The following is an 11,764-nucleotide window of genomic DNA, read 5'->3' on the forward strand; positions in this document are numbered from 1 at the left end:
TTTATTAGAAACTATCAAAGCAGCTGGAACATCTTAATTTCCGTGTATTACTAAGAGAGTCTGAGTCATAGTCAGCATCAAGCCCAAAACAAAATATCCGTCCCCCCCTTTCCTTTCAATTTGTTAGCGCGATCGCTCTTCGTGCTCGTGTTTAATTCCCCCCCCCCAATCTGCTCTCTGCCAACTCAACGTTGACGTCGACCAAATTTAGACGGGAGAGAAAGAAACGCTCTCGTCTCTGCTGTTATCTGATTACTTGCTCCTAGTAGGATTCTCAAATTTTGTGAGCAGTGCATCCGTCTTAGCTTAAATCCTCTTCTATCGATTTTATGTTGTGTGTGAAATAAAGACATTTTGTTGTAAGTAAAATAAAGTTGTGTATGTTTTTTTGGGGGCCAAAATAATGAGTGATGGCTTCCTATGGGGGGGATATAATATTGAAGTTTGGCACACAACCTTGAATATTTCACCGCACTTGCATTAAAAGTCAATATTTCTGCCCTCCCCCGCTCCTTGCTCCTTCTGTACCTGCAGCTCCAGGCTTGGGTCGTTTCCCATGTAAACCAGCAGGCAGTGGAGGGCGGCCAGGTGCTGAGGGTGAACAGTGCTGCTGCTGCTGCTGCTACTGCGACACCTTGGATGGATGTGATATAGCACAAATTTAGCTTTGTGCCACATAAGCGTATACACACAGGGAAGCAGATGCAGAGGCAGACAGCCAACAGTCAGGGACTGCACAGTGATGCGTGTGCTGTTTTTTATTACTAAGTCAAACGCAGCTTAAAAACGAATTAGAGCATTTTAAAATGAATAGCATAAAAGATAACTGAGATTTGGTGAAGAGTAGCAGCAGATGTACACACAGGAAAACAAACTTTCAAAAAAATAACCTTCCACTCGTCTGGTAACGTAATAACAATTCCAAATACGTACTCACTAGCCACTTTATTGGGTACAGAGGACAACAGTGGCAAGTTTTCAAGGTCTTCTGCAGACCTTGGTTTTAATGAGTGGTTGTGTGAGCTATTATTGTTAGTAGAGGTATATATATAGTGCCGTTATTTACTTGTCTTATTTAAGTTACTGTTGCCCTTTTATCATTTTGAACCAGTCTGGTCATTCTCCTCTGACCTGTGGACATTAACGTGCCACGTTTGGCTGGTACTCGCTCGTCTATTTTGGACCATTCTCTAGCAAACTCTAGGGATGATTGTGCGTGTGTGTGAATCTAGTATATCAGCAGTTTCTGAAATACTCACACCAGCCCATCTGGCGCCAACAACCACGCCACCTTTAAAGTCGCTTGAATCACCTTTCTTCAGCATTCTGACATCTTTCACCTTGTGTACATACCTACATTCACTGAGTTGCTGATTAGATATTTGAATTGACACGTTGTTGAAGAGGTGTACCTAATAAAGTGACCGGCAAGTGCCTGTTAAATTACGACGTTAATGCAACTCAGTCTTACCAATACAGCACTTTGATATTGGGTGATTTGAATTGGCAAAGAAAATTGAGAAACAACTCAACTAATCAGGATTTAGTCAATACCTATAATGTGGGGGCATCAAACCCAATTACAGAGGGGGCCAAAACAATCACTTTGTGTACAGGTGTGCCTAATAAAGTGGCCAGTGTGTGGATATGGGTACTTCACTTCAGGGTCTCACCTCGAAGGTGTCTCTGATCGCAGGATCTGCAACAGGTAGGCAGAACTGAGCTCAGCCGCGTGGATCTTCCCACTGACCAGGTCCAGCAGTCGCCCACATGACTCTTCCTCTGAATGCAACACTGTGACTTCAGCTGCCTGACACTGCAGGCCCAGGTCCACATCGGGACCTGACACACACACAGGCCGACAAGAGAGAAGAGAACACAGGTGTTATTTATATATTTTGAAAAAACAGTTACACATCATCCACGACTCGCAACGATTTGTACACAACTCTCATCTTACCGGAGAGGAAGAGGGAGTGACAGAGTTTCTCCTCCTGCCTGGTGTTGATACAGTGGAGGAAGTGACCCTGCAGATATACCAGCATGTAGTAACCTACATGAAAATAACACAGCGTCACTGCCAGGCTGTAGGTTATGTCAGTGTGCTGCATGCACAGCAGACATTTAGCAGGCTACACAAAGACACGGACACTGCAGCAGCAGTGGTTTGGCACAGTGTTATGATGCGTGTGTGTGTGTGTGTGAGGGTTTCTGCAGGTAATTTGAGAGCTTTTTGACGGCAACTTAAATCAAATTCCAGACCTTAAATCCACAAAATATGCACCCATTTACAAGGGGACGCACATGTATGTGGTGGAGGCTTTAGTGCTTCTCATTCACGTTGAATGGTGCAACATGAAGCGTCGTCAAACCCCTCAAATTTGGCGTTATAGTAGCTACGTTTACACAATATGGCCCAAACCAAGCTCTCAGAAAAGGTTGTTCACCCTGTTATCAATGTTTTTTTATTGGACAAAGTGCACCCAGCTTCGGCTGCAATAATTAAGATTATCTTTACCCCTCTGTTTTTGTTTTAATACTCTTGATCCCCGTGCTTTTTTGTATTCTGCACGGCTCTCGTGATGCCATAGTTCTCGTTGTGAGAGAATGCAAATGCAACACTAATTCCAATCTTTGCCAAAACACTACAGATATTCGAGTTTATCCAATGTTTTTTTCAAATTTGAATTTTCAAGGATAATTAATTAAGGCCTTCGTTTGGACAACGTAATGTCAAACCTTTAAAGGATCTGTTTATGTGTATGCATACACTGACCCATCGGGATGAAAAGCGGATGATGGTGTGCGACTTCCTGCCGCGGCTGCTCACCGCCCAGAGAAACTTTGAACATCTTGCTGCAGTCTGCAAGAAAGCGAGAGAAAGTCCGTCACTGTGTGCTCAAGATAAAAAAAAAAGCATTTAACGGCAGATCTCATACACACCTTTGTGGACTAAAACCACAGTGTATAGCACTTCCTGTTTGTCTTGGAGAGGCTGGCTGTAGCAGATGCACATGCTCCCTGAAAACAGAGCAAGACTATTCAGATTCTATCACCATAAATTCAACTTTTTTTAATTGAGAGTCAATGAATCAAACTCATTGTAGGTGTTGATGGTGGAGTTCATAGATTAAGCAACGGAATCAATTTTAATGTAAAAATAAAACGTGTAAATTCAGATATTTGGGGGAAAAAAGGTAATCAAAACTAATCACATCATCATTATGTCACTTGTGAAATTGTAAATCACAGTCCCGATTCTCTTGTGCTCTCATTGTGTCATATTGTCTGACCACCGCCAACGATTTCAAGATGGTAGTTCACAACTTCTTACATGGACTTACTTTCTTGTTTTTGCAAAAGGAAAAAACAACAACACACACACACACACACACACACACATACAGTGAAGATATTAGTCACGTACGATGACTTTGTCCATGTCTGAGTGAGAAAAAAATATATGTGGGAGTACATTATTCATGCAAAGGTCTTATGTGTGTGTGTGTTTATTACCTATTCTGTTTGTGAACACTATCATGCGCAAGGGCTCCTCCTCTGGTCTCTCCACATGATAATGATCAAAGCCCAGGCTTACAAATCTGTAAAAAAAGATGCCAGTTAATTAATTTTAATTAAGTATACACACATTCAAACAAGCACAAAAGAAATGTATGAAATTACGAGGGCGTACGCTAAATTAATGAGTTCCGCAACACGGGACGCGAAGAGGAATTAGTATTTTTGTCTCCGTAATCGCACATTCAGATAACATACAATTAAATGCAGAGTGTGAGGCGAGAAAACATTTATCTCCATGCTGTAGTCGTCGGCTTACTTGACTGTGGGGAAAGCATTGGCAGGCAAATCTAACGGGAGCTCCATCTGCAACAGAAGCAAACGCACGGATGGTGGCAGCAGCAAAAGCAGAAGAATGTATGTAAATAAATAAAAGAAAGACTTACCACCGTTTCGCAGCTGTGTTGCGAGTAGAACTGAATGCACCGCATGATGAACTTGTCCTGTGACAGACATGAAAACGTTTCATTGACATGTTATAATGTGTCGTGTGTGACCTGAGAGAGGGGATTGGTTGATTTCACGCAGACTAAACATACTTTGTCCACGAAAACAAAGACGGAGGAGTCAAGTCGAGTCACTTTTATTTATACAGCCCAACATCACAAACACAGTTTGCCTCAAAGGGCTTTGCAATCTGCGCAGCAAGTGACACCGTCATCCTTGGACAAAACCCCACAAAAGCAACCCTTTTAACAGGGGGGGAAAACATTGGAAAAACCCCAGGAAGAGCCAAAGAGGAGGGATCCCTCTCCCGGGGAGGTGTCTCATGTACAGAAACAAGTTCAGCAGATTACAAAAACAAAAACACTTACAAAGAATAGTGACATACAAATCACATAAATGTAAAATGTGGAAGGAGTTCAAGGCAAAGCATTTAAAAAGCTGAAATTGCACAAAAACAAACGCTGAAACTGATTAATTGATCATGAAAATTTTAGCCGTCGATTACTAATGAATTAGTTGCTGCAGACAAATTTGTGTGTGTGTGTGTGTGTGTGTTTGTTACCTTGCGTGTGAGAAAGTAAAGTCTTTGTGTGTGTCCGTCCCACTGGACCCAACTTAAATCCTCCACTATTCTCTCCACAGTTTTGGCCAAGCGCTCGGGATTCGCCATCACCTGGTTCACACACACACAAATATATATTTCATATTCAGCAAAGCACACTCTGAATTCTTAATGCAGAGCACCCCAGGAGGACAGGAGACGCAGTATAGTTTATAGCCTGAGAATGAGGTCGACACAATATATCATCTGGACTGCGTTATGTAAATACATTCAAACTGTTTTACTTATTAATTGCTTGATATGAAAACTCCGGGAAAAAAAAAGAAGAAGAATTTATGCCTCTGAAATTGCACCAACCCACTGGCAATGGAAAAAAAAATCTATCTTCTTTTAATTTATTGTCCAGTTAAAGCAAAAATGTCTACAGACACTTCCTCAAACAAAAAGAATTAGAGGAAGTACAACTTACCACTCTGTAACCCTCCTGTTTGGTCAGCAGAACATGGTACAGATCCACATCTGGAACATACAGAGGATTACAACGTCTCACGACAACTGCAAATAAGCTGAGAGATTTCAGCAAAGCACACTCACATCCATCTTCTGTCAGCAGGAGCAGGTGACTCTCCAGCACCGACTTCCTGGTAGTGTCCTGGTGGAGGAACTAGGGAGAGACGCACCGCTTAAAAACACACGTCAATTTGACAACATCCACGTCGAAAGAAAAGGCAATTATTTGATAAAGATAAAAATATGTGACAAGACAGCGTCCGCATGAAATTCGCCAGCCCCAAGAAAATCTTGCTCTTCAGATAAGAAGATTGTGTTTTGACAAACTCCAAAACATGTCAAAAATGTTTTGGTTCTTTTTTGCAAAACAGATGCAAAAATAATTCTTCCATATCATGCAGCTCCATCAAGCTACTGTGTGTGTTTTTTTAATTTAATGCTACGGTGCGTTTGGTTTTTGTGGACAGAAATGATGTCATGTTATGTGTATGCTGTGTCATCGTGCAGTACTATCAGACCTCACTGGGGGAGCGTTTGTGTGGATACAGCAGCAGTGCAGGGGGCAGGTGGGGTCAGGAAGCAGTAGCATTCACTCTTAGACTTTTACGTGGGCACTTCTCTCACTTTATTAGAACAATGTCACCGTCGCCTCAATCTGTTTTCATATAAAACAAATCAGTTCCTGTGCGTAGGGTGGAAATGTCACCAGATGACACGACAATCGATCACCGATTCACCGCTAACGAGCTAATCTGAGATGTGTGAGCTCATGTTAACTGAAAATAATGACCGTCAGAGAAGATAATGAATGTAAAACACGATGCACGACAGTTCCAAGTACAGTCTCGCACATTGTTTACACGTGTATAGACGTGGTGGGCGACAGATGAGTGAGAAAAGCAAGGGGAATACAGCCACGGTACCTGCGATGCGCAATATTCCACAGCTGATAAAATGACACATACAGCCATAACATTAAAACAGGTAAGTGGTTTTAATGTTGTGGCTGAGAGAGAAATAAAAAAAAAAAGATTGAGGGAATAAGAAAAGGGGAAAGAATAGAGACTACAGCTCAGTGCACTCCAGGCAAGCTTATAAAATAAATAGTCTATGGCACTTCGACTCTGTAAGCTCTGATGCTCCATAACTGCAATGTCAGCTTGTGGCTGCAGTAAAACCTGAAAGAAAGCAGCCAAGGCAAGACACACACACACATACACACAAACCTGCACTTTGACCCTGCAGTCAACCGCCTTGAGGACTTTGGTGTTGTTGATGGGATGGATCTCAATCAGGAGAGTGAGACACTTTGACACTACAGAGACCAGACACAATTACAGACTGATGATGCTGCTGGTGGATTTAAGACGCTTTTACAGAGCTCTAAACACTTTAATGTCATAGTCTGGAAATGAAAGGGAGAGAAATTGAGATCTCGGGCGTTACTTGGTCTGAGGCGCTCTTCTGCTGGGGCATTTTGTGCCAAGCTGACAGCTGAGAGAAAGGAAGAAAGAAAAAGAGAAAAGAAGCAAAGATGAGGTGATACATGGCTTAATATACACACCTTTTCAACAGATAACACCCATTCCGCTACGTCCGTTTTTCCTATCATCAGTTTGTCACCTCTGCAGCGATTAATCTGCACCCAAATTGTCCTTTTTCATTTTTATTTTTTGCACAGTACTATGACGTTGCAGGATCTACCGCACTCTCTGGTCGTTTCAGTTTGAGTCTGGGCCCAGAATGCAGCACGGCGAACACTAGCCTATCGCTGATAACTCATTATCTGCACATTAGAGAGACGCTCACCCAACAGCGTCTCCTCCATGTTCAGGGAACAGCTGCTGACGCACACCTGCTTGTCAAACGAGTACAGGAGCTGTTGCAGGGAACACAAATGCAGCAACATGTAAATGAGTGTGAGGCGATACAGCGACACACTCACAGACAAACACACTCGTGCACAATCTGCAGCATTCAGGAGAAGTGGGACACATTTTTTTTTGACCATTATTGTGCCGACTTGTAGATTTCTTTATGTAAGCACAGCCCTCAGACCGTCTTTATATATCTATAAATGTGCGTGAAGCTGTGTTGGGCAATATAGAAAATAGCAGAAAATACAGCCACAGTAGGTGAATAACGTGCTAGAAATGTACAATATCTGCAGCACTGAGGAGAATATAGATATGGCACATTCTGTTGCCATATCCTTCAGTTGTACGATGGAGACATCAACTTGATGATTTTTATTTTACTTTTAAGTACAGTCATCAAGCTGTCTTCTTATCTATAAATGTGTGTGAAGGTGCGGCAGGCCAGCAAATAATGGTAAAAGCTTAGAAATCGGGCTGAGTGATTTTGTGAAAAATATCAAAGTGCAATCTTTCTGACAGATATTGTGACTGCAATTCCATGTGCAACACAAACTTAGCACCAAAAAGTTGGAAAGTTGAAAATGTGTCGCATCAGTGCCTATGTCTTGTTTCTTCAGACTTCTGTCATCCAATCCAATAACGGTATGAGAATTCAAAGATATGAATTGTGTCCAACATGTACTGTATGTGCTACACTTTTTAACCTGGAAAATGGAACAAAGAAGTTGCTAATTGCGATTTCAATATGAAAAACGATCTATTGAGTCCTACTTGGTAACATACTCAAAATGTATAATATTCCACAGCTGAGAAAACACGCACTCGTGCAGTACCTTGTTCTGTTTGGTGTTGGAGTTGTATTTCCCAATCCTGGTGGTCCCTGTTGCTCCCTGTCCAAACAAGAGTTGAACAGAATGAATTAATGAAATCCTCTAGTTCACTCATGTGTCATTACATCAATCCACCTGCACAGATGGATAATCATAACCTGTGCTGACTCGTAGACCTGCTTTCCCACTGGTGTATTCCACCTCTGTGATCTGTGTGGAACGCCACGCTTGACCTCTTCATTACCGCGGCCGACCTCACAGATCACCCCTCACTAACCCTGCCTCACTTCAAACCAGCAATTTGCCAAATTTTCAATTCAGAGGACTTAGAAATAACAAGCAAGGTCAACACTGAAACCCAGGGCACAACCAGGCATGCATGAAATTGTAAATGTTGCATGTTTTTTTTTGCAGGCTGCACACTGTCTTTAACCTCCCAAACCCACACACTCTTTGGCAGGTTTATCATTAAAAATTCATGTTGTGCAAAAAAACCCAGGATTCAAAACACACAACATTATTTTTAAATTCTTCTAAAGCATCCCAGAGTTTCCAAAAATATGAGATATGTATGTGGTGCGGAATTCGGATAAGAGTATAATTTGAATATTTTCATCGCTATAACCCCCTTGGTGCGATATGGTAAACGACTAAAGCGAGTCCATTTAATATGGAATTATGGGAGTTTTGGGTTTGTAATAAAGTGCCATATTCTCAGTATGTTACACTGATGGAGCAAACAGACGCTGACATGACTAGCGACAATGTGAACAATTCATGTCACGATCATACTGACCGATATAGTTGTGACTGACAATATTTTTTGCGATAATTGTAAAAATATGCTTGAGGGGATAAAGAGATACAATTTTTTTGTGATACAGATATCACAAACTCATATATATACCAATACCGATATAAGCCCTATACAGTCATTGTAGTGCATTTATGAGCTATGAAGCTGTTAACAACACTTTACACTAAGTAATTTCAAAGGCATAATTCTCCAACTATGTAACAAATATCGTTCCCCCAAAAAGAAGACGTAAACAGCCCAAACATGACTCAGCTAAAATGATAAATGAAATGAATCTGTCGATTACTTTCTCGATTAATCGAGTACTCACTTGGTCCATAACGTGTCATAAAATGATGAAAAATGTTGATCAGTGTTTCTCAAATGTGAAAAATGACGATGTTCTCAAATGTCTTGTTTTGTTCAGTTTGAATGATTTCTTTGTTACATGGAGCAAAGAAAACAGAAAATATTCACATTTAAGAGGCAGAAACATCAGAAAATGTGTTTTAATTCTTTTAAAATGTAGTAATCAGGTAAATAATGGATTGGTTGAGTAATTGTTTCAGCCCAATTTTTAATCCAATTGTCCCATCTCCACTTGTGACTCTAAATGAATATGTACTAGAAACATCACACCCACTTCTTGACTATATATCTATGTATACAGTGCGAGAAGCACATGAAATGCATTGCCTTCACTGTGCTGTGGACTTACCTTCCAAGAGTACAGGATGCCCCCATCACTCTCAATGTTCAGGATACGAGCATCCACTGCACCGGTGTATTCTGCAGACACAGCATCATTATTATGAACCCATACAGCTCATCACTTTTAAACAACAGTGTGCACTGACAAACAGGTTTTACTCCAGTATCCAGTGCAACAGCTCATGCTGATGACACAACACTGTTATTACATACACTTTTTTAATTTCTTGGTGTTTGTTTAGCAAGAAGCGATATAAATATTTGACAGTCTCGCTGTGATGTTGTTGTGATCCGGCAAAAGCAATCAAAAGTCTTTCTTTTCTTTGCAAAAACAAGTGTAATTCACAAATGTGAGGCCTTCTAAATCATGTTTCCCTCAGACGCTGTGATAATAAACTTTTGGGTTTCCATTCAATAAGCTGTGATTATATTGTTTTGTTTAATTGCTTCATTTTCTGTGGGGTTTATAATGGAATGTACAATGCCTTTAAGAGTTTGGAAAGGGATGTTTTTAATAATATTTAGAGAAATTGTGAGGTAAAATAGCGCCATCTAGTGTTTGACAAGTAAAATCCTTAAATATTTTCATAGAAAATACTATAGTTTAACACAGGAAGCTAAGACTAAAGGACCCTGTTAGCATAATGTCCATGTCATTTACTTTTCTTCATCGATTGCCATGCACTAAAGATATCTAATGTGTACAAAAACGCTAAATAGAAGTAAATTAAATCTGAATTCAGTTTACAAACAAAAATGCTGACGACTTAAACGTGATAACTTTAGCTAGTACATTTAGCTCCCTGCTAATCAAATCAATTTAATAAAGATGGAAAGAGCTTTTTTGACATGTAAAACAGGCACTGACAGCAGACACCTGAACGCCTCACCTGTCACCCTGCAGGCAGACGCCTCCTTCCGGAAGATTTCAGACTCCACATCAGTGTGCAGGTCAAACTGTTGCTCTAACTGCAACATGTGTACACGTCTGTCTGCTCTGCTTCTTGATTTTAAACCACAAAAAAAATCTCAAGGTTGAAAAAACTCCGAGGTGGATTTGAAGGCAGCGCCTTACCGCTGGTGACGGTCTGCCTGCCGGGACTGGGATCATGTGACCTAGGACAAGTGAGCTTTACGTGTAAACTTGAAGGCAGTGCAGAAAACAGGTGCGCATTACCCTGTGCTCCTCTTCGTTCTTGAATATAGAAACTTGTTTTTATTGACATGCGGAAATGTAACTTTGCACCTCCGTGTTGGCTCCTCCCACACGCACACAGCCGAGAAAGAAATCACTGCTATAGGCCGGGGAAGGCATCACTCCAGCGCCTTGGAATCTCACACCGCCCCGCTGAGTGAGTCCACCATCATCCAGACTCTGTCAGGAACTTGACAGGAGTGTGTCGTTCAGTCTGCTCTGATATCCCACATTTCTCTTATTACCAGTGATACATGTTGCTGAAATTATTGAATATGACACAAGTGTGTTCATGTTCATGTGTCATCCCTACTGTCAGTTGTTAGAGCCACCTGGTCCTCTTTACTCTTAATTATAAATAATCATTATTTTTCAAAACACTATTATTAGTTGCAGTCCTTGTACTATTGGCAGGGGTAGGTGATGATAATACGTATGATTGCTTCAAACTCTATTAATGGTTATAAATTATTAATTGTTTGCTCGAGGAAAATGGGATTGCTCTCATTTTTCAGTCTTGCCGTGCTGCACTTGTTGTTTATTTGTATTCGTGATGGTGCATGGACTGAAGTGACCACAGGAAATACTACAGTCGTAATCGGCTATGATAAATGAAATAATGAAAGCACCCATCTTAATTAGCTTATACAGGCAATCGACAAATAGGCAATGTTCCTCTGACTCTCATAGTTATGAGTAATTGCAGCTAACACTAACACTTTCACTTCAGTGACCTTAGAAGTTTATGTTATTATGCTGTAACAGCATTTGATGAACAATACTGACCTCTTCTGTTGAACCTGGAAAGTGCAGATAAATGTGGTTATGAGAGGGCTATAATTGTTTTGCCTTTTATTAACATATTTTTGTGCATGGCCTTATTTGTTATTAATACACTTTCACATGTATGTATATGAATCAATGTTATATATACACTGTTTAGTTTCAAAACAGTCTGGTGTCAATAAAGTATGTCTATATATAAATATATATGTGTGTGTATATTTATATGTATATATGTATATATATATATATATATATATATATAAGTGTTAATGAGATCGCAAATAGGAATTGTGAGATCCCTTGAGATGAAAAAGAATCTCTTCTCCACATTGTTGAGTGATACATCTTCCTCAATGTATACAATCTTTGATGAAACCTTCTTCGCTGATGAGCTGAATATACGTGACCGAGTAAAAACTTTAGAGACAATACTATAGTATTTAGAGAAAAAAACGTTCGAGATTATCAACT

The 11,764-nt window shown here is 40.4% G+C and overlaps 1 protein-coding gene and 1 long non-coding RNA gene across 3 annotated transcripts in view; one reads left to right on the forward strand and one right to left on the reverse strand.

The window, feature by feature from the left end:
• The window catches only part of LOC122767340 (gamma-secretase activating protein), a 34,240-nt gene extending 23,671 nt beyond the window's left edge, over nucleotides 1-10,569 (reverse strand). Inside the window, exons 1-18 of one of the 2 annotated variants that reach the window (XM_044022830.1) lie at nucleotides 10,203-10,569; nucleotides 9,320-9,390; nucleotides 7,809-7,865; nucleotides 6,908-6,977; nucleotides 6,545-6,592; nucleotides 6,325-6,413; nucleotides 5,183-5,252; nucleotides 5,058-5,107; nucleotides 4,589-4,699; nucleotides 3,966-4,022; nucleotides 3,839-3,885; nucleotides 3,517-3,602; nucleotides 3,345-3,347; nucleotides 2,944-3,021; nucleotides 2,777-2,863; nucleotides 1,961-2,053; nucleotides 1,674-1,842; nucleotides 529-634 (exon numbers count right to left, since the gene is read on the reverse strand). In XM_044022830.1, coding sequence (XP_043878765.1) covers nucleotides 529-634; nucleotides 1,674-1,842; nucleotides 1,961-2,053; nucleotides 2,777-2,863; nucleotides 2,944-3,021; nucleotides 3,345-3,347; nucleotides 3,517-3,602; nucleotides 3,839-3,885; nucleotides 3,966-4,022; nucleotides 4,589-4,699; nucleotides 5,058-5,107; nucleotides 5,183-5,252; nucleotides 6,325-6,413; nucleotides 6,545-6,592; nucleotides 6,908-6,977; nucleotides 7,809-7,865; nucleotides 9,320-9,390; nucleotides 10,203-10,290 — 1,380 coding nt within the window. In that variant the 5' untranslated portion in view covers nucleotides 10,291-10,569. The remainder of the gene's footprint in view (nucleotides 1-528; nucleotides 635-1,673; nucleotides 1,843-1,960; nucleotides 2,054-2,776; nucleotides 2,864-2,943; nucleotides 3,022-3,344; nucleotides 3,348-3,516; nucleotides 3,603-3,838; nucleotides 3,886-3,965; nucleotides 4,023-4,588; nucleotides 4,700-5,057; nucleotides 5,108-5,182; nucleotides 5,253-6,324; nucleotides 6,414-6,544; nucleotides 6,593-6,907; nucleotides 6,978-7,808; nucleotides 7,866-9,319; nucleotides 9,391-10,202) is intronic. The other variant, XM_044022831.1, reaches the window with a different exon arrangement.
• Nucleotides 10,414-11,342, forward strand: LOC122767342. The gene is made up of 2 exons (XR_006360198.1): nucleotides 10,414-10,478; nucleotides 10,590-11,342. It is a non-coding gene; the product is annotated as an uncharacterized LOC122767342 (long non-coding RNA).
• Nucleotides 11,343-11,764: the final 422 nt, after the last annotated feature.

This window comes from Solea senegalensis, linkage group LG3, assembly GCF_019176455.1.
Source record: "Solea senegalensis isolate Sse05_10M linkage group LG3, IFAPA_SoseM_1, whole genome shotgun sequence".
NCBI classification, from domain to species: domain Eukaryota; kingdom Metazoa; phylum Chordata; class Actinopteri; order Pleuronectiformes; family Soleidae; genus Solea; species Solea senegalensis.